Source organism: Atta colombica, unplaced genomic scaffold (genome assembly GCF_001594045.1).
Source record: "Atta colombica isolate Treedump-2 unplaced genomic scaffold, Acol1.0 scaffold198, whole genome shotgun sequence".
Lineage (NCBI taxonomy): Eukaryota > Metazoa > Arthropoda > Insecta > Hymenoptera > Formicidae > Atta > Atta colombica.
Genome location: NW_017259291.1, coordinates 4,950,562 through 4,972,608, shown reverse-complemented (window position 1 = coordinate 4,972,608; position 22,047 = coordinate 4,950,562). Strand labels below are relative to the sequence as shown.

Genomic DNA, 22,047 nt, shown 5'->3' with positions numbered 1-22,047 from the left:
TTCTGTGTGTTTGCAAAGATATTGAGAGTTTATACAATGTTATATCAACGCATCATTTATATAGCATCATTTATATAAGTACACATAAATGGCATAAATAATACGAATCCGATTTTGATTTTAGAAATACTTTACTTACATGCGCGCTATGATTTTGAGAAATTATAAGATAAAGTTGTAAAATGATTATTTTAACAAATTTTTAATATATATCTATAATATATAATGCGAAAAATATTATTATACTTTTTAATAGCATAATTTTATTCTATCAAAATGAAATATCTTAAACACTTTTTGTTTTACGAATGACTCTTATGGATGATTCTCGTGACGATTGCACTGTACACGCGTCACATCTGTCAATACAGTAAATATTACACGTAATACTTTTGATGTGTGCCTCGGCACTGTCTTGAATTCCGGCGTTCCAATGTCGTTCCATTCCGCACGACGTCACGCTCTGAGACTCGTGTACAGTGCGTCGCGTAGGTTGTCCTGATGCACATGAAGAATCACAGACACTTCACCTCCCATTAGCATTGAATACGATTTAAATTAACCCTACGATAGCAAATTCTTTTGGATATAAAAGGGCGAAAGGGAATAACGAACGATAAAATGCAGGTTTTTTAATGTTCATGCAGTGAAATAGCATCATCGTAGGCTTGGTAAATTGCAGAAAATAAAATTTGAAGTTTGCTTACATTTGACAAATTGTCTTTTCTCAATTTTGCTTTGTCATTCGATAATTTTCGCTTAAATAGAATCGTATATTCCGTCTTGATCTTTCAATTATAATTTTCTTTCAGTAATAAGTTTTATTTTTCTCACACGCACAACTTATGGCTACCTTCATCTTCTCGTTGAACCCTGTATGTAATACAATGCCTGACACGTTAATTATATCAGAGTGCTGGTCCCGATTACGATTACCCCGCTAATTGCGCGCTCTGTATGACCTTGTTAATCGATAATTTGTTAAATTAGCTATTCTTATTTGTTTAAATATTTTTACGTTAGTTACAACGTAACAGCAAGTTATCACTATATTATCATAACTGCTATTAAAAGCTGTTGTGAAAAATTATATTTGAATAATTATATTTCTAAAATTATATAATTATTTATATAAAAATAATTTATATAATTTTTAATGCACTTATTGTTTTACACCTGTTATACGTTAAACTTTTATATTATATATACCTTAATATAAAGCATTCCGAAGAAACCATAAGAGAAATACGTAAAGCACGTGACATGTTTATCTAAATTATAGGAGAGCCTTTCGTCCTAATGGTTTCGTTTTTCCTTTCTCACTTTTAAATAATGTCCGTCGCCAGAAAGTGTCCCATTGTGTGACGCGAGGAGCCTGGTCAACTTGTGTTTGCGCTCTCAAAGCGCTCATGTTATTGACCTGGAAGATATTACCGGATACGATTCGTACAGGTTTAACTGAGAGGAGAGAGTCCTATACTTAGTCGAAGCTAATTAAAAGGATCCATCGGCAGACTACGAAGGGTGCGAGATAAGATCGGCGTTGATGCCACGGTGAGAAACGTCGCTGTCGGGCGCGTTATATGGCAACTTTTCTCAAGATAGGGGTGAGAAATTTTGTGGCCTTTCACATAAATCCTGTCCCGTCTCGCTCATCTCGCGGATCGGTACGAGATATCGGTAGGATGACGTGTACATTACAGGTTTCATTGTCTATGACGATAGTTCCTAATAGGATTTAATCAATTCTACGAAAAGATTAGTATTGCTGAAGTATGTAAAAGTTTATCTAGATATGAAACTAAACATAATTTTGAAGTGTCGAGTGGCTTGTTTAGTGCGGTTGACTCGCGATCTATAGATCCGGGTTCAATCTAAAAAATTATTTTCAGATCTCTGTATCTAACTAAATATTTAGAATATAAATACTTTCAGTAAAACAATTTTTAAATCATATAAAACAATATAAAAATATACCCTTAGTATTAAAAGCATTAAAATGATTGTATAGTCATATACAATCATTTTATTACTTTTAATACTAATTGTAAGAGTTCTATATTGTTTTATATGATTTTAAAAATTGTTTTACTGAAAGTATATAAATATTTATCAAACGGTAATAGAATTAGACTCCTGAAAAATTTAACAAATTATAATACCAAAAAATTCAGGGAAGTAGGAGTCACCGCGGTAGCTACTAATATATAATGATATTAGATATGAATTTCTATTGTCTCTTCGCACTAATTACCACGTTGATTTCTACTTCCTTAGATTTTTTGGTACTTTAATTTAAACATTTATATTCTAAATGTTTAGATAATTTTGTTTGAACCATATAGGAGACCACGGCACCGAAGTATCCAAAGAAGGATGGCGCAACATCCCAAGATGGGACAGGACCTATCTCTCTTATGAAATTTCCGGCTGATGATTCCCTTAAATCACCAGATGGAATTCTTTAAACATGAAAAATCGCATATATGGACACAAGTGGGATGAACCCGGATCTACAGATCGCGAGTCAACCGCACTGAGCGGCAAGCCACTCGATTCAAAATTATTTCCAGATATCTATATCTAGATAAACTTTTAGATACTTCAGCAATACTAATCTTTTCGTAGAATTGATTAAATCCTGTAAAACAATTTTTAAATCATATAAAACAATATAGGACTCTTAGTATTAAAAGCAATAAAATAATTGTATAGCCCTATACAATCATTTTATTGCTTTTAATACTAATTGTAAGAATCTTATATCGTTTTATATGATTTAAAAATTGTTTTATTGAAAGTATCTAAACATAATACATTCTAAAATATTTAGTTATATTTATAGGACATACAAGAGTCGATTTAACAAAAATGAGTGTAAAAATTATTAAGACGTGAAATATATTACATTACTAAATTTCAAATAAATATATAATTCTACAAATTCTTACATGTTTCGGCTCTTGTATTGAGCCATCTTCAGATAATATACGTAGTAAAATAGTTAAAACAATTTTTTTTGTACAGATTTTTTTAGTTTTGGACTTAATCGCATATCTTAACTTGTGGTTAAATAAAAATTTTTTTCTCCTGAACTTTGTGATGTCTATATTCGGATATCTGGATTAGGAAATAAGTAATGGATGAAATGGTAAACAAGAACGGAGAGAAGGAGAAGGGGTCAAAAAAAGGAGAATGGTTTACATAATTTCGCGATATTATCTGGGCGCGAACATATCTGTTGGTTTCTCAGGTGCGGTAGAGCGATCCGTGCGGATTCCCACGCGTGTAGCGGAGAGCTCGTCCAATTTCGAGATTTCGGGGCCGGCCGGGTTAAATGTTAACATGGGAATTATGCTAATCGCCGTGGTGCCCTCGCCATTGGGACATTCGTCATCCACCGCAGTTTTCTGGCCGCTTTTTGCAGTCGTACGTACGACTTATACCGACCGTTGGCTGCGCGTATGGAGGTGGTCCAGAAAGACGAGACGTATTTGAAAGTCTAATTTTTTTTACGATTTTCATGCCCAAGAAAGATCGGAGTCTTCCTCCCGTAAAGCTATTCCGTCCGTTTCGCTCAGCCTTTGTTTTTGCTTCCAGTTGCTGCATGCATGCCGAATTCTTTCTCTCCGCTTCGTTATTCCGCATGTAATGGAAATAATTTTTTATAACTTGAACCATTGCATGATTCATCGTTTAAAGTCGAGAACGATTTATGTAGAATGAATTGTATTCGCGATTGTGTAATTATCTTTGCTTTTTTATAATATTGCCAAACTGTGTGTATATTTTAAGTGAGATTAGTATCTATACCTTTTAAGATAGCACGCGTAAATATGAATATATGCAAATTAATATCTTTAGATACTTATTTCCATTGGGAAATCTATGTGCGGAGAAACGATATGAGAAAAATTTCCTCCCACGTACGACACCATACAGCGGACAGTACTACGATCGGGCGGAGTCTACTCGAGCGATCACCGGAAATTCATAACTTAGCATCAGATCGACGAAAGAGGGTTAATCAGCAAAAATACGAGACGCGTTTGTCGCAGCAGAGGCACTCGGGAATGAGCGTTAGCTGAAATATAATTTTACGTGGATTAGCGTGGGATTGTAAATTCGCGCTTGGGAATCGTGCGCGACGCAATCTGGTCACCGACGATTGTGTGGACCATAATAATACGTGGGTACCACGCCTCTTAAAACCGACGAATCTGACATTTGACCTCGGCAAGGCAAAAACCAGGAAAGGCGATCTTCCTCTCCGACGCGTAATCTTGTGCGTAATAATTTTGTTAATTTTTTTCTTTCTTTTTTTTTCAAACAAAAATATACGCGTGTCCAAGATGTGAATGAAATTATTTTTGTCGATGGTCTAGATGGAGTCTGCTGCCTTTGTCACCGCGGAAACCAGTTTGAAACTTTGTAATTCATATGTTTGCGAGTGATGTATGTACCACTTCTGCGAATCCTGCTTGCTTATTTTGCGATGAGGTCAGCCTCGCAAAGCTGTGCGATAAATTGGTAGACGATTATAACGGGGTATCAAGTCTTAGCAAAATATTTGATAACTATTAAATTTGAGCTAATTTATCAAAACTAAGATTCTATTCACTTACAGAGATTGATGACCGATTATTTTACTCTTCCATTAAAAAAAAAAAGAAAAAAAAACTATAGTCTATCATCCCTAAATCGGATTTAAGATCAAAATATTAGGTCAACTAGTAGTACTATTTCTGATTTAGAATATTTAGAATATTTATGGTCTCCTCATCGAGAACATTTGTATGTTGCAGCAAATACTATTTAAAAAAATATTCACGTTCTTTTGTGTGAAAAGAGAGGAGAAAAAAATCTCTTTACTCGTGTAGTATCGAGGTGTGCAGCAAGTGTGTCCCTCTCCGCGGTGGGCGTTTCTTCCGATGATCAGAGTGGGAGAGGGTGGGTGGAGAAGAATATAGGAAGAGAGGGACGGGGGAGAAAGACGGAGAGAGGAGAGAAGCGATTCAATTTATGTCTCGACAATGCGGCTTTGTCTCGCCAAATTATCATACATGAACCTATATACATAATCCCATGTACTGGCACATTATCATATCATAGCCACGCATTAAAGTACCAGTTTCTCTCTTCCTCTCCCTCCCACCCGCCTCTTCTCTCGTTGTATCAAGAGAGGCGCCTATGTTTATGCGATTGACAAAAGAAATTGCGGGTCGCCTCATCGATCGAACGCCCCGGCACGAGATGCGAGGGTTTTGCAAAGTTACCTTTAATGTGTGACGCGCGCCAACACTTCCGGTACGCCCAGTATGAAGATATGCAAAGTTCTGAGTGTTACATTTAAAAAAATTGGAATACTATTTTTTCACAAAAGACGTATTGATAATAAATGTAAAATATATTTTTAAAAATTATGAAAAATTATATCGTGTTATTTCTTTCTCCTTTTCTTTCTCTCTCTCTCCCTCTCTTTCTCTCTTTGAATATAATATATCGGTGTAAATATAATACAATACTATATTTTTTTTTATTTATTTTCTTGTGTCATCTGGTTCGTATTGTACAAAATCTATTGTTCTATTGTAAGCGAGGAGAATATTAAAGTCATATATGTGACACGCGTAGTGAGCCAAATGAATTCTGCAAGTCACTACGCGGCTTGAAGCAAGAATCATCGACGAAACGACGCAAAATTAGAGGAGTAGGAGAAGCCTGGGGGATAACACCTAGGGGAGGGGGGAGAGAGGGGGGCAAGCACCTCAATGACAGGGAAGATTTCTCAATCAATCCAGAGCGTGTCTCGCGCGAGGCTCTTGAGAGACTTGAAAATCCGAGGCATTGACGTGATAATTACATGCACGTAGACCGCGTAATATGTTCGTCTGTCAGTCTTGCAAGAAGAAGAGCTAAAAAAGAGAGAGAAAGACAGATATAGAAAGTAAGAGGGAGAGAGAAAGAGGGAGAGAGGGCAGAAAAAGCAAGGGAAGAGAGAGATAAAGGAAGATGAAGAGAACGCTTGGTAGCATTCGGCTCTTGTGCTACCGCTGGATCCGCCTCCGGCCACCCACGACGATGATCGTCGTCGACGATGATCGGTTTAACCTCCACTCAAATCAGCCACAAATATTTCCATTTGCATAATAGAGATTATATATTATATGCGTGCCGGAGGAAATCTGGCATGAATTAATTTGCCTTTTTGCGAGCAAGAGTTAGTAAGAAATTTTTTGTTCCTATTACTAATAATCTTCAAGAAAATATATCCTGCAATATTTTATACAAGGTGTTAAAAAAATCATTTAGCATTTATATGGTAGTATAAGTATATAGTTTTATAGTACGCACTATATTAAGTAAAAAAAGCCTTAGTGAATATAGGTGAAAAACTCAACTGTTTCTAAGATATAAATTTTGTATTATATTGTCACAAACCGTGTTCTGAATGTTTTGATTCAATTATACACTTCATAATAAAAATTCATCGGGTATCAGTAAGTGATATCAATTAGATAGATACGATTGGATGGGCATTATGGAAAATCACCTCATTGAACCTGTAATTCTACCAAATAGGTTACGGTATTATTTATATCTCAATTTCCCTCTTTTTACATACAATACATAGAAGAGACAATAAGTCAGTATGATACTACTAAATAAAATTATTTATATTAGGTGTAGTAAAAAGAAATCCATTATTTTTCCATTCAATTTCATGCAAAAATAATGGATTTCTTTTTACTACACCTAATATTTCAGAAATGGTTGAGCTTTCGACCTATATTCACTACGGCTTTTCTTACTTAGTATGTGTACTATCTACCATATAAATGCTGAATGGTATTTTTGAACACACTGTATAATTCTGTAGATGTCACGTAGATAAGTATTATATATTCTGAGCGCTTTTATTTTTAACGTTTGTTTCAATCTCCATATTCTTAACATCTACTACTATTTTTTTTACTATTTGTCTGTTTTAAATAGAGTAATAAGTCACAATACAACCAAAAACTGATTGCTGCAACCATATAAAAATACTATGCCATATTTTACTATCTAAATTGTTGTAGCAACCAATCTTTTCTTTCAGTGTAGCTGATTGAAAAGACCTTCGAGTAACATGACTTATGTTTTGTTTGGATTTTACTTGGCAATGATTTTACGCATGAGATGTGCTTATTAGTAGTCAATAATATTGTACGATCAAAAGATAATATTTTCATTTCGCGCGCGCGTGCCATTGGAATAAGAATAGAAACTTCGGAAACGTTAAGAAGAAGTTTAGCTCATACATATGTACGGTATTTTAGAATAAGCCGCTTGAAATCTCGTTTGACATTAGATTTATTTCGGCAAGTTCCGCGAAATCGTAATCAATGCGCGTGAATGTAGGTAGTGCCGATTGTTTATTAAGATTGGCTCGATGATGAATGCGTCGTGTCGCATAATATGTGGGACAGCGAATAAACCACGAGTGGCGAGTAGTCTTCAGTTATATGCGCACGAGTGTACTTACGTGGTATATACGTGTACATACTTACGTGCTTTATGCCAATGGGCTTTACAGCTTGCAGCACGTCGACGTGCCCGAGCAAGCGTGATAAAGCCGAAGGTTCGAGTTTAACGAAGCGCTTAATTCAAGGCACGACCTTTATTACCGATCGGAGGACGTTATACCTATTCACTAAGTCGCGATCGACAACGAAGAAAGTCCTCGGCAAATCGAGTATATCCTTTATTATCCGCGGAAATAAAACAGCGCAATAGACAAGTAGGTGAGTGGCAGAGAAAGTGAAAGCGATGTTTGTAGCGTAGAAAATAAACTTTAATAAAATGTATTTGCATGGGGGAATTAATATCGTATACATATTTATTATTAATAATAACGCTAAATTTCTACAATAATTATAGAGACATGAATGATTTCCCTTTCGATCTTGTTATGATCACGGTTGTCACTTCTCTTCGATTTAGAAATTTTAGCTTTTTGACTGAAGCTTCGGTTCTCCGGGATGCGAAAAAAAATCTCCGACTAACCACTCAAAATTTTGATGATCTTTTTTTAAGTGCGTTTTTGAAAAGTATCTTCGGTAGGAAGGTCAAATCTTATTTTTTTTGGATAAGAGAGCACTACAAGATTTCAGTTTCAGCAATATTTATCGATCTCCAACGAAACACTAGTCTAAAGCCAGAAATACCCAGCAAAACGTAAAGTAATAAGATATAAGCAGTACGGTTATTATCTTACGTTCTCTATTGTGACTGACTGATTTACTGCTTACGTTTTATTGCCTTACATTTTTCTATATATTTCTGGTTTAAAGATGGCAACCGTGATTCATCCAAGAAAACATGCGTATCAAATCGGCTTAGAACATGAGCTTAAAATTTCGAGGTAGTGTAGTTTTGATTGAAGTTGTCTCCCGGCCATTGTAAACGGCAAAATCCGACGTACGGTTGATTTGGAAGCGGATCACGTTAACCGGTGTGTCTTTTTGTGGAAGACCGCGATATAGCGGGATGCGTATGCCGTACCACAGAAATGACTCATGTGAACGACTCAATGTCTCGATAACGATCAGCTCATTAAAGTACCGCCGCAGACCGAAATACGGCTTATCGGGACATGACCGAGAGACGCACGAGGATACGTATGAAACGTGGATGAGAGACAAGCTCGCGAATCACGGTTCCGAGAGCAGTAGAACTGACTTCACTGACTCGAGCGAGCGGCTCACGTGCAATAGAGTACGCGATGGCAGGAGATAAATAGATAGCGTAGAGGAATAACGGAGGTCACGGGTCTGGCATTTCGGTACGTGTGATCGGAAGAGATACACTTGAAAGCGACGTGGGCTCTGGACGCGCGGTAGATTTAGATAGCAGCAAGGAACTCGTTGTCAAACTACAATCTTGCTATGTCTTTCACAATTCTCCTCTCTTCTATTAATGTTACTACTAAAGCCTTTGAGATACAATTGAAAAGCACAACGAATAGGAACAGGTAATAACAGATTTCAACCATATTACACAATGTCTGATAGATCGAAATTTGTTATTTCCTGTTATTTTTTTATTGTACTTTTAATTGTGTTTCAGACTCAATACTGACAATCACTAACAATACGAATTTAAATCTTCAATGTTGTTGCAATGTTACTGGAATGTTTCAATATGTTTTTTTGCTTACAGGATTACTTTATATATCTCTTGTAAATTATTAAACTTTTAATCTTGAGAGACCTCTTACAATATACTCTATTATATAATACAATATATAAAAATGAAGAAATCTAATCATGTGAAAAAAAATCATTGTTTTTTTAAATTATGTTAATATCTTATAAAAATTAACACATAAAAATTTTGTATAAAAAATTTTGTATAAAAAATTTGTTATACACCGTACATTGAAATTCTATGTAAACATTACGCAATGCAAAGAAATCTCTCCTTGTTTATTAATTAAATAAAATACGATTTATTTAATCTCTAAATGACACGATATTCCCAGAATACCATTAGCGTTGTAGCGGAGGAAAAGTATTTGAAGATATTTGAGGGAAGATAGGGAGGGAAAGCAAAGAACGCTTTTATATATTATATTATAAATATGTCCCACTGACTATCGCGAACGTGGTTGCTACTGGCGAGATAACCTACAAAAATCCTACAAGTGTTTGCATGGTAGAAGAAGATGGAACATCGACGATGGTGTTGAAACTTGATTTACGATGATGCAGGAGATTTAATCGACAACTTCTATCGCGCTCGATAGAACGCGCAGTGACCAACGTCAACGAGAATGTCTTTACGGCTTTTCTGTTTCGATTTTATAGGAAAAAGTTAAGAGCGATATGCACGCGCATATAGTCGCGAATTCTGCGGGATAGACGTGAGGAGAGACGCGGCTAAACGACACAGTTAAGGATGCGATTTTAAAAGCATTGCCAGATCTTCGATGTCATCATGGTTTAAAAGACCGAGTAAGTTAATTTCTCGAGAAATTTAAATCGTTGGAAAAGAACCTTCCCGGAATTTTTCCGAGGAAAGAACCTGGAACTGGGAAAAAACGATTTTTTTAAATATAAGTAATTATAGGAATATCAAATCCTTAACACATACAAAATAAATCTGTACCTTAATCTTGGAAGATGGCACCTGATATTAATTTCTTGAATGGAATATTAAAAAATACAAAATACAAAATATAACAGTTTACAATAAAAAGGAGACACAAATAATAATAGTAACAATAGTGGCTATTTTCCAGTTAAAACACAGAACATTATGTTTCACTGTGTATAAGATATTTGTTGAAATACAGTTTAGTTTCATAGTATAAAACTAAAATACATTGTAGTCTTCCATTCTTATTCTTATAATTATATTTAACGCATCAATAATAAATTTATGATTTTTATTTAGATTTAAGTTATAATTTTTTCAGAATTGGTAATTTTTGAAAGTTTTATTAATAAGTATGGCTACCAAATAACTTTGGTAACAAAATTTGGTAACATGGACATATTTTACACGCTTATTATTTAGCTTTTTACAGTGTCGAATAGTGTAATGCTGTTGGAACACTTTGTGTAAGACACAGTGTTACACTGTGTTACTTGTATACATTGTTGGAAAACACCCAGTATGTACTTTTACAGTATAAGTTAATTAGATTAAATTAAAGAAACAAGTTTCTATATTAAATAAAATTATAAAAAATTTTTCCTTAATATGTACACACATACATCAAGTTTGTCTGAAATAAAGAGTAATAAATAAATGAGAAATTAAAAATAAAATTTTAGTAGTTAACACTTGAAGATATGTTACAATCAATAGGTATAAGTATTAGTCATAGATATAAGTATTATATATAGATATAAGATAGATATAAGATACTACAGATATAGATATAAGTATTATTATAGATACTATAGATAGTTAAGATAAGTGATACGATATATTTATTCGTATTAACTGACAGTATCGCCATTGTCGCTATATGTAAAGAAAATACAGTGGCATGGATTCTTTCTTTTATGGGAAGAAATGTTTTTCGTTCTCGTTCTTTCCCGGATTCTTTTCCTGGTTCTTTTCCGGTTCTTTCCCCTCCTTCACAATACTAAGATCGAGCCAATCAATACCAAGCAAAACATGATCTCATCCATATCATTCAGTTCTATCGATAAAATTTATTTTTCCATCATTGGAAAAATACTATTTCGTGATGGAATATTATTAAGAAAAATCATTAGCGTTACTAATAATGTAACCAACAGAAGCGATATATTAATTGGGTAATTTTTGTTCTTTTTTTCGGTACTATTATTATGCAGTAAGTGAATTAATAAATTAATTTTTTTTTGTATTTTTTTTTATAATCACTAAAACAAAAATTGATAATCACCTAAAAAATAAGAATGTGAAAACAACAAAATATAAAGCATTATTAGTATTATTTTAGGGATCCAAAAGATCGAAAGCAGGTATATATTTTATTATCTAGACTGTTAACGTAGGTATCTTCGAAATCTGATCTCTTAGGTAGGTAGTGCCGAAAGTGTTTTTGTTAGGAAGGGTTTGACACACAGAGAGGTGGCAAAAATCTCAAGCCTGGCGCCTAAAGATTTATCGGTCGGCTTCCCCATTTTGTCCTTATACACAAGATTGTTGATTGTACGAGATATGTCAACAGTGTCAGCGATATAGAACTAGTTGTTAAAAAGAATAATAAAAAATCCTTTAAACAGTATATTAAAAACATATTCTTTAAGTGCCCCCTAATCAAGTTTTTAAAATCAATTTCTTGCTTATCAAATTAAAAAAAATATTTCTTGTTTATCCTGTTGTGACTTTCAAAATTAATTAGATCGTAATGGCACCGGCGCAATCAGCTTATTGTAAAAGTGTACATTAATTTCATGAAAACATACGCGATTCGTTTGGTCGAAGGTGTTATTACCGTAAGCGATCGGGCAAACAAACGAAAATGGCCGTAAAACGCGTCACGCCGTGCCGTTTCAAATCGGTAATGACCGGCTGTCGATGTAATTATGACGGATTAAAGTTAATTAGATTTGGTGCACTTAACGATCGTGCCGAGCTAGGGATAGCTTCCCTCGCTCGATCGTTCATTCGCTCGGTAGAGTATCTGTCGTAATAAACGGTGATAATTATAATGAAAGCGTGGATTATAGTGATTATCCAGTGGCGCATTCTCTCTATCCGGCGCGCTCGGTTGTAATCGACCGAAACGTGTTGCGCTTTAAGTTTGAATACATTAAACTTTTGTCACTTCGAAAAGCCTGTGCGTGCCATCCACGATGAACATACACACTCTTGCCCGCGTTTCCGCCTAATAGAATACGCGGCGGGAAAGTTGGTCGATATAATCCTTTTGCCGGGACTAACCGTTAGGAAAATCCTAGGATCAAAATTGCCGGTCCTCCAAGTGATTTCGCTCGATCACATTATTAGCATAATTTTCTATGAATTTGTAATCGAGTGCTGAGTGTCGATACTTTTCATGTTACGAAAGTAGATAGAATTTTCCATTGCGCGCATATAATTTTCGCACTGTGTACCACTCTATAAACCCTAATCGAAATATCACGTAAATAATGACCTTTAAGTTTTATCAACTTATTGGCTCGTTGATATAGACAGACCATGTAATTATAACATCCTCCCGATTACCAGTCGCTTATTTTTGGTCGACTGTTACACGCATGGTCCGCTAGGTATAGGATACTTAAACGTTCGCCAGTTTAAATGTAAATAACCTCGTCTACCCTGGCAAATTGCTCATGGTTGATCATATACCATCCGGAATGAAGAAACACGCCCTTCATGCCACGCATATTCCTCTTCTCGTCAAGATCGTCCCTGTCGTGAGCGCGAAGAAGAAACGTGATTCTTTTTTTCTTCTTTTCATTCCTCTATCATGAATTGTTCTCGTTAATCTATGATGGTCGCATTTCGAAATTGTTCATGACAGAAACAATAGTTGTGTTAAAGTATCTAACAATTTAGTCAGATCTGAAAATAATTTTGTTAGATTAATTAATTTTATTACCATCAAAATAATTATATAAGTTGGTTGATAGAATGTCAAAATTTTTTGCAGTATTGCCTATTATGCTTCTACATAATAATTTAGACAATCCAATAAAATAATATTCAGATCTGCCTTTAGCTAAATTTTCAAATATTTCACTGAAATGATTTCACTTATACATCTTCCCGCGTAAGTTTTTTATGTAAATTACAATGGACGTGGCGCTATACTACTTTATGGAAAAAACTATCGCGTTCAGTTTTTTATTGCATAATATTTAATATTTCTTAGGCGCGTTTAGATCGCACATATGCTTCTTGATTATGATCGCATAATTATATGTGATCAATCGCAAAGCTCATAATCACTTTCGATTCCTCAGGCGACGTAATTGCCTTCAAATCGTCATGTCGACGCATCATTTTTATCTCGCTTCGATCAGTCGGCGGTCTTTTATGCAACGAAGATATATTTATCGCGGGCGTGCATGCGTGTTGTCATCTATTAATGTTCATGTTCGAGAAATGGGGTTAATAAGGATATGAATCGTGATCGCGCTTATAGCAGTGATGCCGCTACATGGTTTATCATAATGATAATTTCCAGATAAAAAACTGCAAGTTTCTGCGAATAAATCTCTTGATACTTCATTTAATGGCCATCAAGACCAAATTTCTAGAAAATAAATCGATATATTATATTAAATATTTTATTTTTGTAATTAAAAATTGAAAATTTCATCACAAATTAATTACAAAATTAAATTAATTATTTAATTATAAAATAATATTGATAACTTATATAATTATAAAAAATAAAATTACATAATTTTTATCTCGTGATCGTTAAAAATATTTGTCTGATACCTTCGATGCTTCTCTATTTAGACAGAATTTATAGTGGATTCTTGATCGCGCTGCCACCCACGTGAATTTTCTTCAATACAAGTGAAGACAAGCAGGCAGGCAGATTTTATTTATTGAAGTTAATATAGGCAGCTACTACTCGCGTACTAAAGGCGACAATTTATTACAAAAGGTTTCAACCTTTCTACAGTCGAGTCGCGAACGTGATCGTGCGCGGCAAATACCGCGGCAGTTTGTCGACTATCGGCTCCTCGACCTTCTGTCACAGGCATTTAGAAATATTTTAATGCCGCTTTTGTATATCCTCGCCCACCTTTCTCCTCCCAGAAAACGAGCCCTTTATGTAACCGCAACTCCCCGTTTCGCCTTTTGTCTTTCTTTTTTTCGCTCCTCTTGTTATACCTCTTTCGACCGACATCTCCTGACTACTGGTTATTTTAATTGGATCTTCGTCGAAACTTTTTCACCCCCGCCGTACCAGCCTCTACCCTCTCGAATGTTCCTTTCTCCCATTCTTTCACGAACATGCTTCGCTCGATTTTTGTGCGTATCGTCCTAAAGAACTCTACAGAAGAATTGACTAGTACAATGTGCGTGTTTTTATTTGTGTTTTCTTTGTGCATAATTTAATACATTTCATGAAATAATATGTATCTTAAAGAATAATCTTATTCGTGTTCTTGGGATTAGATAGATATTTAGACAAACATTATTTACTTCTCTTTTCGGCATAATTTGACATTTCGAGAGATTATTTCTTTGATTTGAAACAACGCCTCTTATTTATCATAAATAAATAATAAAAAAAAATATTCTTTCGCAAATTTTATATTTGATTAATGAATGAAATATAAAGCAGAAATATCTTCTGAAGAGACAGAAACTCATGTCGCTTGTCTTCCTTAACAAATTTGTCATATCAGCATTGTGAAAGTATGTGATAAAAGGCCCTACAATGACACTACTGCGAGAGTTTGTGGGCAGTTTTACATCTCATAGAATGATTGCAATAAGTTTCCAATGACACGGCGAGATAAGATGCAAATAGATGCGAAAATCACATCCAACAAACACCGTCCCTATTTATATTCTCATGGCGCTCTAATATAATCATAGTAATTCAAAAATTTGTTTCTTGATCCTATTGAGACCAAGAAATTAAAAATTGATAAAATTTATAGTAATTATAGAAGTATAGTATATAGTAATATATACTATACTTTAGTATATATAGTATATATAGTATATATAGTATATATAGTAATTATAGAAGTTTATTACATAAATATATCGAATTATTTGAATCATTATAATTATTTGAAATTAAACTATTATGATTTAACTTAATTCATGTTTGGGGCGCATACACAAGCGAATCATTTCAAATTTGATTTCAATTTAAATTAATTTAATTCAACATTTTGAAGTAAAAGGTGAATTTTTTCAATTATTTAACGCGGACTGTTTAGCAAACCTTAGCCGCTGGCGGAGCTCTTTGTAGCGCCGTCGATGATCATTGCTGAGTCAACGCAAATATGTGTTGCACACTGCTTTTTTATGACCATTATCCCCGGTCTGAGCTGCGCGGGTCTTTAGTCTGAGCCCGAGCTCAGAATAGTTCCAGGATGAGGGATATTTCTTCTTAAATTCTCTTCTTTTTTTTCACGCGCGAATTGGTACATTTGTATGCGCGAACCGTAATAAGCGCCAGTGCATCTACCATCGGCACCGGATGAAGACAGAATTCCACTACTGAACCGAACTCACCGAATGGTATTACCACTATCCTCGCCACGGGAGGGCCTCGGCCCGGAGCTCGGGCTTACTTTAACACTGTCGGATCTTAATTTAATCCCTCTCTGTCTCTCCCTCCCCTCCCCCTCCCCCTCTCACCACTCTTTCACTTGCTGCGAGAGCGATGCAAGGGACCGGCTGCGGTTCGATGTGCATCGACGCGCCACTAGAAGCGTGTAGTCGTCACGAAAGATATTGTGTTAAACAGATACTAAATTGTTTTGTCTCGAGGATTTCATTGAAGACCATCAAGCGCGCTGTATGAGATGGATATTCATAATTGAATGAATCCGACGGGACAGAACTCTCGTTACACGACACATACATACACACACACACACACACACACACACACACACACACACACACACAAAATTACACGTCATACCGCCACGGATTCATTATCGCTAAATCGTGCGCGCCGATTAATCGCGACATCGACCGATATATTAAACAAATAGCTGTAACGGAGAGCTGCGGGAAGGAAAAAAAAAACGGGCGCACCGTGTTAAAGTATCCGACGGACCGAAACGAAAGGATACACGTGAACGTCACGCATGGCGATCGCGAACGACGTGTAATCATTATCATAAATATATTAAATTTGATCTAACGTACGTTCTTTCGGCTCGATCTGAGTCGCGACGTGATCGTTCAATTTCCACGCCATCGCGCTGGAAGACAAACGATCGGCGGTTCTCGTTACGCGCTCTGTAGATCGCTTGTTGCACCGATAGAATCCGACATGTGTCCCGGTCGCGAGAGATCCCGGAAAGTGACATGCACGCCTACTGGTGCTTAAAATGTACGAGTCCTTTCATAGCTATTTGTAAACGTCAACAGATCTGTCGCGACGTGTGGAGGCGCCCTTTCAAAACAGCTATATTTCATACAGGTATATATACACACACACACACACACACACACACACACACACACACACACACACACACATACACACACACACACACACATTTTTTGTATATAAATACGGAACGTGTAAGAATTGTGCAACTGCGATAAAATAATATAAAAAGAAATGCAAGAGTTGTGAAATTATAATATCAGGCTGTGAAGAAGATGATATAGAATAAGGAAGATAGAAAGTTAAAATCAAGAAAAAGAAAAAGAACGATTAGGTGGATAGAAAGATAGATGATAAAATATTGTAAGTTTAAATAATGCGTGCGTGAGAGATATGGATAAATGAGGCAGTTAAGGATAGTTGTAAATCTAATTCCCTTTTTGTATATGGTGAATTATTATTATTGGGTTATTATTATGTTATTTTATTATGTATATATTTTTGTGTGTTTTCGTATTAGATAGCATATATTTTCATGAAAAATATATCTCAAGTTTTATGAAAATTAGAGGATGAATCTTTTAGAGAGGAAGTCACTTATTATCTTCGATCCCATATAACTTGTTATTAGCTTCGAAAGATGGACTGTTGAGATTCAAACATTTGTTACATCGGTATTGGGAAGTCCGTAAAGACTTGATTCCATTCCTATAATATCATGTGAACGCATCGGATTAACGGGGGAATCCTGCTCAGGGCTATATCTGTGATCGATGAGGACCCTTCTACACCTGCATATTATGCTTCTCGCGTACGATCACTTGGAAATTGTAATTTAGATTGATACCTGACGTTTCGTTAAGTATATCGCGTGTTTAAGTGCCGAGATCCACTTTTATCGATTAGGATTTCGAGACGCGATAGATGATAATGGATGGCCGTCAGTTGCGATGAGAAAGATTACTGTCTTTATAGCAGTCTCCTTATAGCAGCGATCTTATATCATATCTAATATATGCGAAGAGAGCATTATGATTAATTCAAGAATGCTGTATTGTATTAGATGTACAACTTTGCTTCCGCCGTTTTTTTCCGAAATTCTTTATTGTAAAAAACTGATTATACATTTATGATTTAAAGTATTGCCCATCGCTGGCCATTACTTTCTCCCATCTTTCGGGTAGCGTACGAATCTCGCGTCGAAAAAACTGGTCATCTTTTGAGGCTATCCACGAATCGATCCAATTTTTTACTTCTTCATAAGACCGGAAATGCTGGTCAGCCAGGCCGTGTGCCATTGATCGAAACAAGTGATAGTCAGAGGGAGCAACGTCTGGAGAATACGGCGGGTGGGGTAGGACTTCCCATTTCAACATTTCCAAGTTCTTGACCACTTTCGCAACATGGGGTCGAGCTGCTTTGTCATGCTGCAAAATCACTTTATCGTGTCTCTCGTTGTATTGCGGCCGTTTGTCTTTCAATGCTCGGCTCAAACGCATCAATTGCATTCGATACCGATCGCCTGTGATTGTTTCAGTCGGTTTTAATAGTTCATAATACACTCCGCCGAGCTAGTCCCACCAAATACAGAGCATGACCTTGGAGCCGTGAATATTCGGTTTGGCCGTCGACGTGGAAGCATGGCCGGGAACTCCCCATGATTTTCTGCGCTTGGGATTATCGTAATGAACCCATTTTTCGTCCCCAGTCACAATGCGATGCAGAAATCCCTTCCGTCTTTGCCTTTCAAGCAGCTGTTCACAAGCAAACAACCGCCGTTCAACATCTCTCGGCTTCAATTCGTACAGCACCCAATTTCCTTGCTTCTGAATCATTCCCATAGCTTTGAGGCGTTTTGAAATGGCTTGTTGAGTCACTCAATGATCGTGCCAATTCTTCTTGATTTTGACACGAGTCTTGCTCAAGTAATACCTCCAATTCTGCATTTTTGAAAACCTTCTCTCTTCCACCACTATGCCGATCTTCGACGTCAAAATCACATCATTCTTGAAGCGTTGAAACCACTCATGACACGTTCTTTCACTAATAGCGGCCTCACCATAAGTATTTGAGAGCATTCAATGAGTCTCAACCGCAGATTTCTTCATATTGAAGCAAAAAATTAAAACTCCCGCAAATGACGAGAATTTGGCTCGACGAGAATAAACTGACATTTTCAATCGAGAATAACTTTATGATGCAGACACAAATCGACTAATGTTTATATGGGGTTATGTTGACAGATGCCCAAGTTTATTGTATGACGTCTATGATCTATTTATTTCGACCACCATTTACCGCTAAAGCCATCTATAGAAAAACGGCGGAAGTTGTACATCTAATAATCCAGTCGGAATATTTTTTAATTATTTTTTTAAGGATTATAACTACAGACATAGAAACAAAAGTATTTGGTATTTATGGCTATAATTGCATGCTAAAATAATTATGGTTAGGAATTCCGTTTTTATAATTATTATTGCTATAATGTTAGTATTAATTTATAGTTCTACCAAAAAATATAATAACCGTAAATTGTAGTTAAATTATGATAATTACAACCATTTTTTTCTCAATGAAGGCAATTACATATTTAGGACAACAAAATTAAAATTTTAGTAATTTGTTGTACAATAATTTCTGTAACAAATATAAAAGAACAAGTTCGTGATTTGTAAACATGTCGTTCCCAGTTTAAGCACGAATAACTTTGAAAACGGTGATTACTTTTTTAATCAGCTAAAAAGCTGTCATGTTAGATTTCTGAAAATAAACGCGATATCTGTACGAGGACACGATGTGCAACGATGTCTGTATATCGTTCACCATTCTGTCTTGCATCATTAATTTCTGATAATCTGCAACGTGTTTAACAAGACGACAGATCCTGTCTCAGACAGAGCGTGTCAAAACATAGCATTTATTAAAAGTTTAATCGAACATTTCTTTTTTTATTTCTTCTTTTCCGGTAAGTATCACCGATTATTTCGTTAAAAAATGTTTAAAAGGCTATCGGGAAATTACGCAGCTGTATAGTCCACCATTGTAATTATATTGAGCTTAATTCTGCCGTTTTTTCTTTACTTTATCGGTTAATGATTTTATTCCCACCGAATGTGTGAGATGGGCTTTAGTCAGTCGCACCGACGAAATGATCTCGTTTCCGTCGTGCGACGATGATAGTCCAATCGACCTTAATCTCTGTCGCATCGTCGCTTCATTCATCCACTTAGCGCGTTCATTACGTGGCGCGGCTGGTAGCCAAGCGGCTCGTAAAACACAACAAGTACTTTCCGTGGTCATTTCGTACGGATATAACATTAAATTCGGTCAGTCCGCAATCACGCGTTACGCGCCGCATTACATAAACGTTTCATTTCGTTCGACGCCCGTAATTAGCTCTGAATGACGGCCGTTCTTGTGCATATTAAATCATTAGTGTGTTTATGTAACCGAGTATTAAGTGGCTGAGGAAATTCCTATCAGCTCTGTTAATCGCCATCAATCTTAACCGATTGAACCGTATAGGGATTATTATTCGAATCTACAACGTGTATCCGTCCAATTTTCGAGGTCTTTTTGAGATACTTGGCTAATTACTAATATTTCATATCCATTTTTGAAGAGATAATTTTTGAATAGTTATATTTATTAAGATAATTAATGTTTTTGATTTTAGGAAGGAAGTAATATTCGATACTTTTTTTACGCATTTGGCATATATTGGATTGTCCGGAAAGTTCGTGCCGACTAACCTATATAATTTAATAAATGTATACTAAAATTTAAATTTTCTGCGTTTCAATTTTTCTTCAACATCGGCACGAACTTTTCGGACAACCCAATATATAAAGTTTTTTTTTTAAGAGATTAATTAAGTTTTGGGATTTTTTTTTCATCTTTATCTTCCACAAAAGATACAACGTCGTCGCGTGCATAGAACGATTATGGTCGTCAGACTTTATCGCGAAGTCGGCGCGAACATTCAGTTTTGACGCGGTATGACGGACTTTCAGCACGTGTCCGAGTCACGCGTATTGCGACCTCGCGAGAATCTCCCTTCCGATCCCTTTGCTCGTTACTTCGGCGAATAGCGATCGTAATCGACGCTGCAATTTGCGTATGCGCTCTAGCCTCGAGCGACTATCGATTAACATTTTCACTTGCCGCGTAGTATAATCGAGGAATGTTGACAGCTTTCTTACAAGTTGTCTCTTTGAGATTATCGGTAGATAAAATGGAAATGCATCGTTAATAAATCGATTATTTGTTGAAGTTTTTCTTCGCGTCGTCGTGCGATTTCTGACTTCTATATCGATTCAATGCAAACCTGCGATTTTAATTTTTAAGTAATTAACATAAAGGTTCTGAGAAATGATAAAACTAAACAAGTATATAAATCTATTAGTATCAACGCGAGTTGATTAATAATTTCTGATGCCTAAGAAATTAATTAATTTTAGAAGAAATTAATTAAGAAATTAATTTTTTACGCATTATTCATGCGTAAGAAAATATATTGTTATAAAACCTTCAAACAGCTACTAAAATTACACCTAATATATAATTTTAAATCGTCTTATTTGGACGATAGAATGCAAGTAAACTTTACGATGATTAATGCTCGTGTTCATAGTCAGGCCTTACAGTTAAAGCTTCCTTGAATTTATCTTCAGATGCTCTACGAATTATTTCATTAGCTACTAAGCATCTAAAGATAAATTTAAGGAAGCCTGAAGTACAAGATTTGACTATGAATACAGGCATATAAGAGGTAGCTTTAAAGTTTTTTTTTACTATAATTTAGAATCTCATCAAGTATATAAAAATTGTACAATCATTAAAAAATGTTTGCTTTAAATGTAATCGAAGGTTACGTATTATTGGCGTAATTATTGTAATATTTATTATTGATTTTAATTAATTGATATTTACATGGAAAGAAGATTTTGAAGTATCTAAAAATTTAGCTAGATATGTAAAAATAATTTTATTGAATTATCAAAATAATCATGTAGGATTACTAGCTCTAGCTTGTTGTTAGAACATCAAAAGTTTTACAGTATGACTCATTATACTTAAATCTTTTACATATATAATTGTTTTGATGGCCCAACAAAATTATTTCCAGATTATTTTCTAGCTAAATTTTTAGATGTTTCAGTAAAATCATTCTTTCCATGTAGTATCCTAAATATAACTGTTTCTCACCTCGATCGCTGTGGCTCCTGGATCTGCCCAAGAATGAGAAGGGCTATCGCGATTGTCGCGATATCACCGCGACGCATCTCTTACATCACAATCACCTTGTTGTTATTGAATGTAAAAAGCGGATGTGCACGCGACAAAAGTTTTACGCTTCCGCGATCAGCGGATGAATGACGCTCACCGGAAGTTGATCGTTCGGAACTGGGATCGACCCTGTTCCGTTGTTAAGTCGAATCATGTGAGATCTCGTGATGTCTCGTGCAGTCTCCGTTACCGCTCGGCGAGCACGATCTCTCACA

At 35.6% G+C, this 22,047-nt stretch overlaps 1 protein-coding gene across 1 annotated transcript in view; it reads right to left on the bottom strand.

The window, feature by feature from the left end:
* Positions 1–21,828, bottom strand: part of LOC108686975 (protein Wnt-7b) — a 48,767-nt gene extending 26,939 nt beyond the window's left edge. The window contains exon 1 of the mRNA XM_018192510.1: positions 21,752–21,828. Coding sequence (XP_018047999.1) covers positions 21,752–21,828 — 77 coding nt within the window. The remainder of the gene's footprint in view (positions 1–21,751) is intronic.
* Between the last annotated feature and the right edge of the window lie 219 nt (positions 21,829–22,047).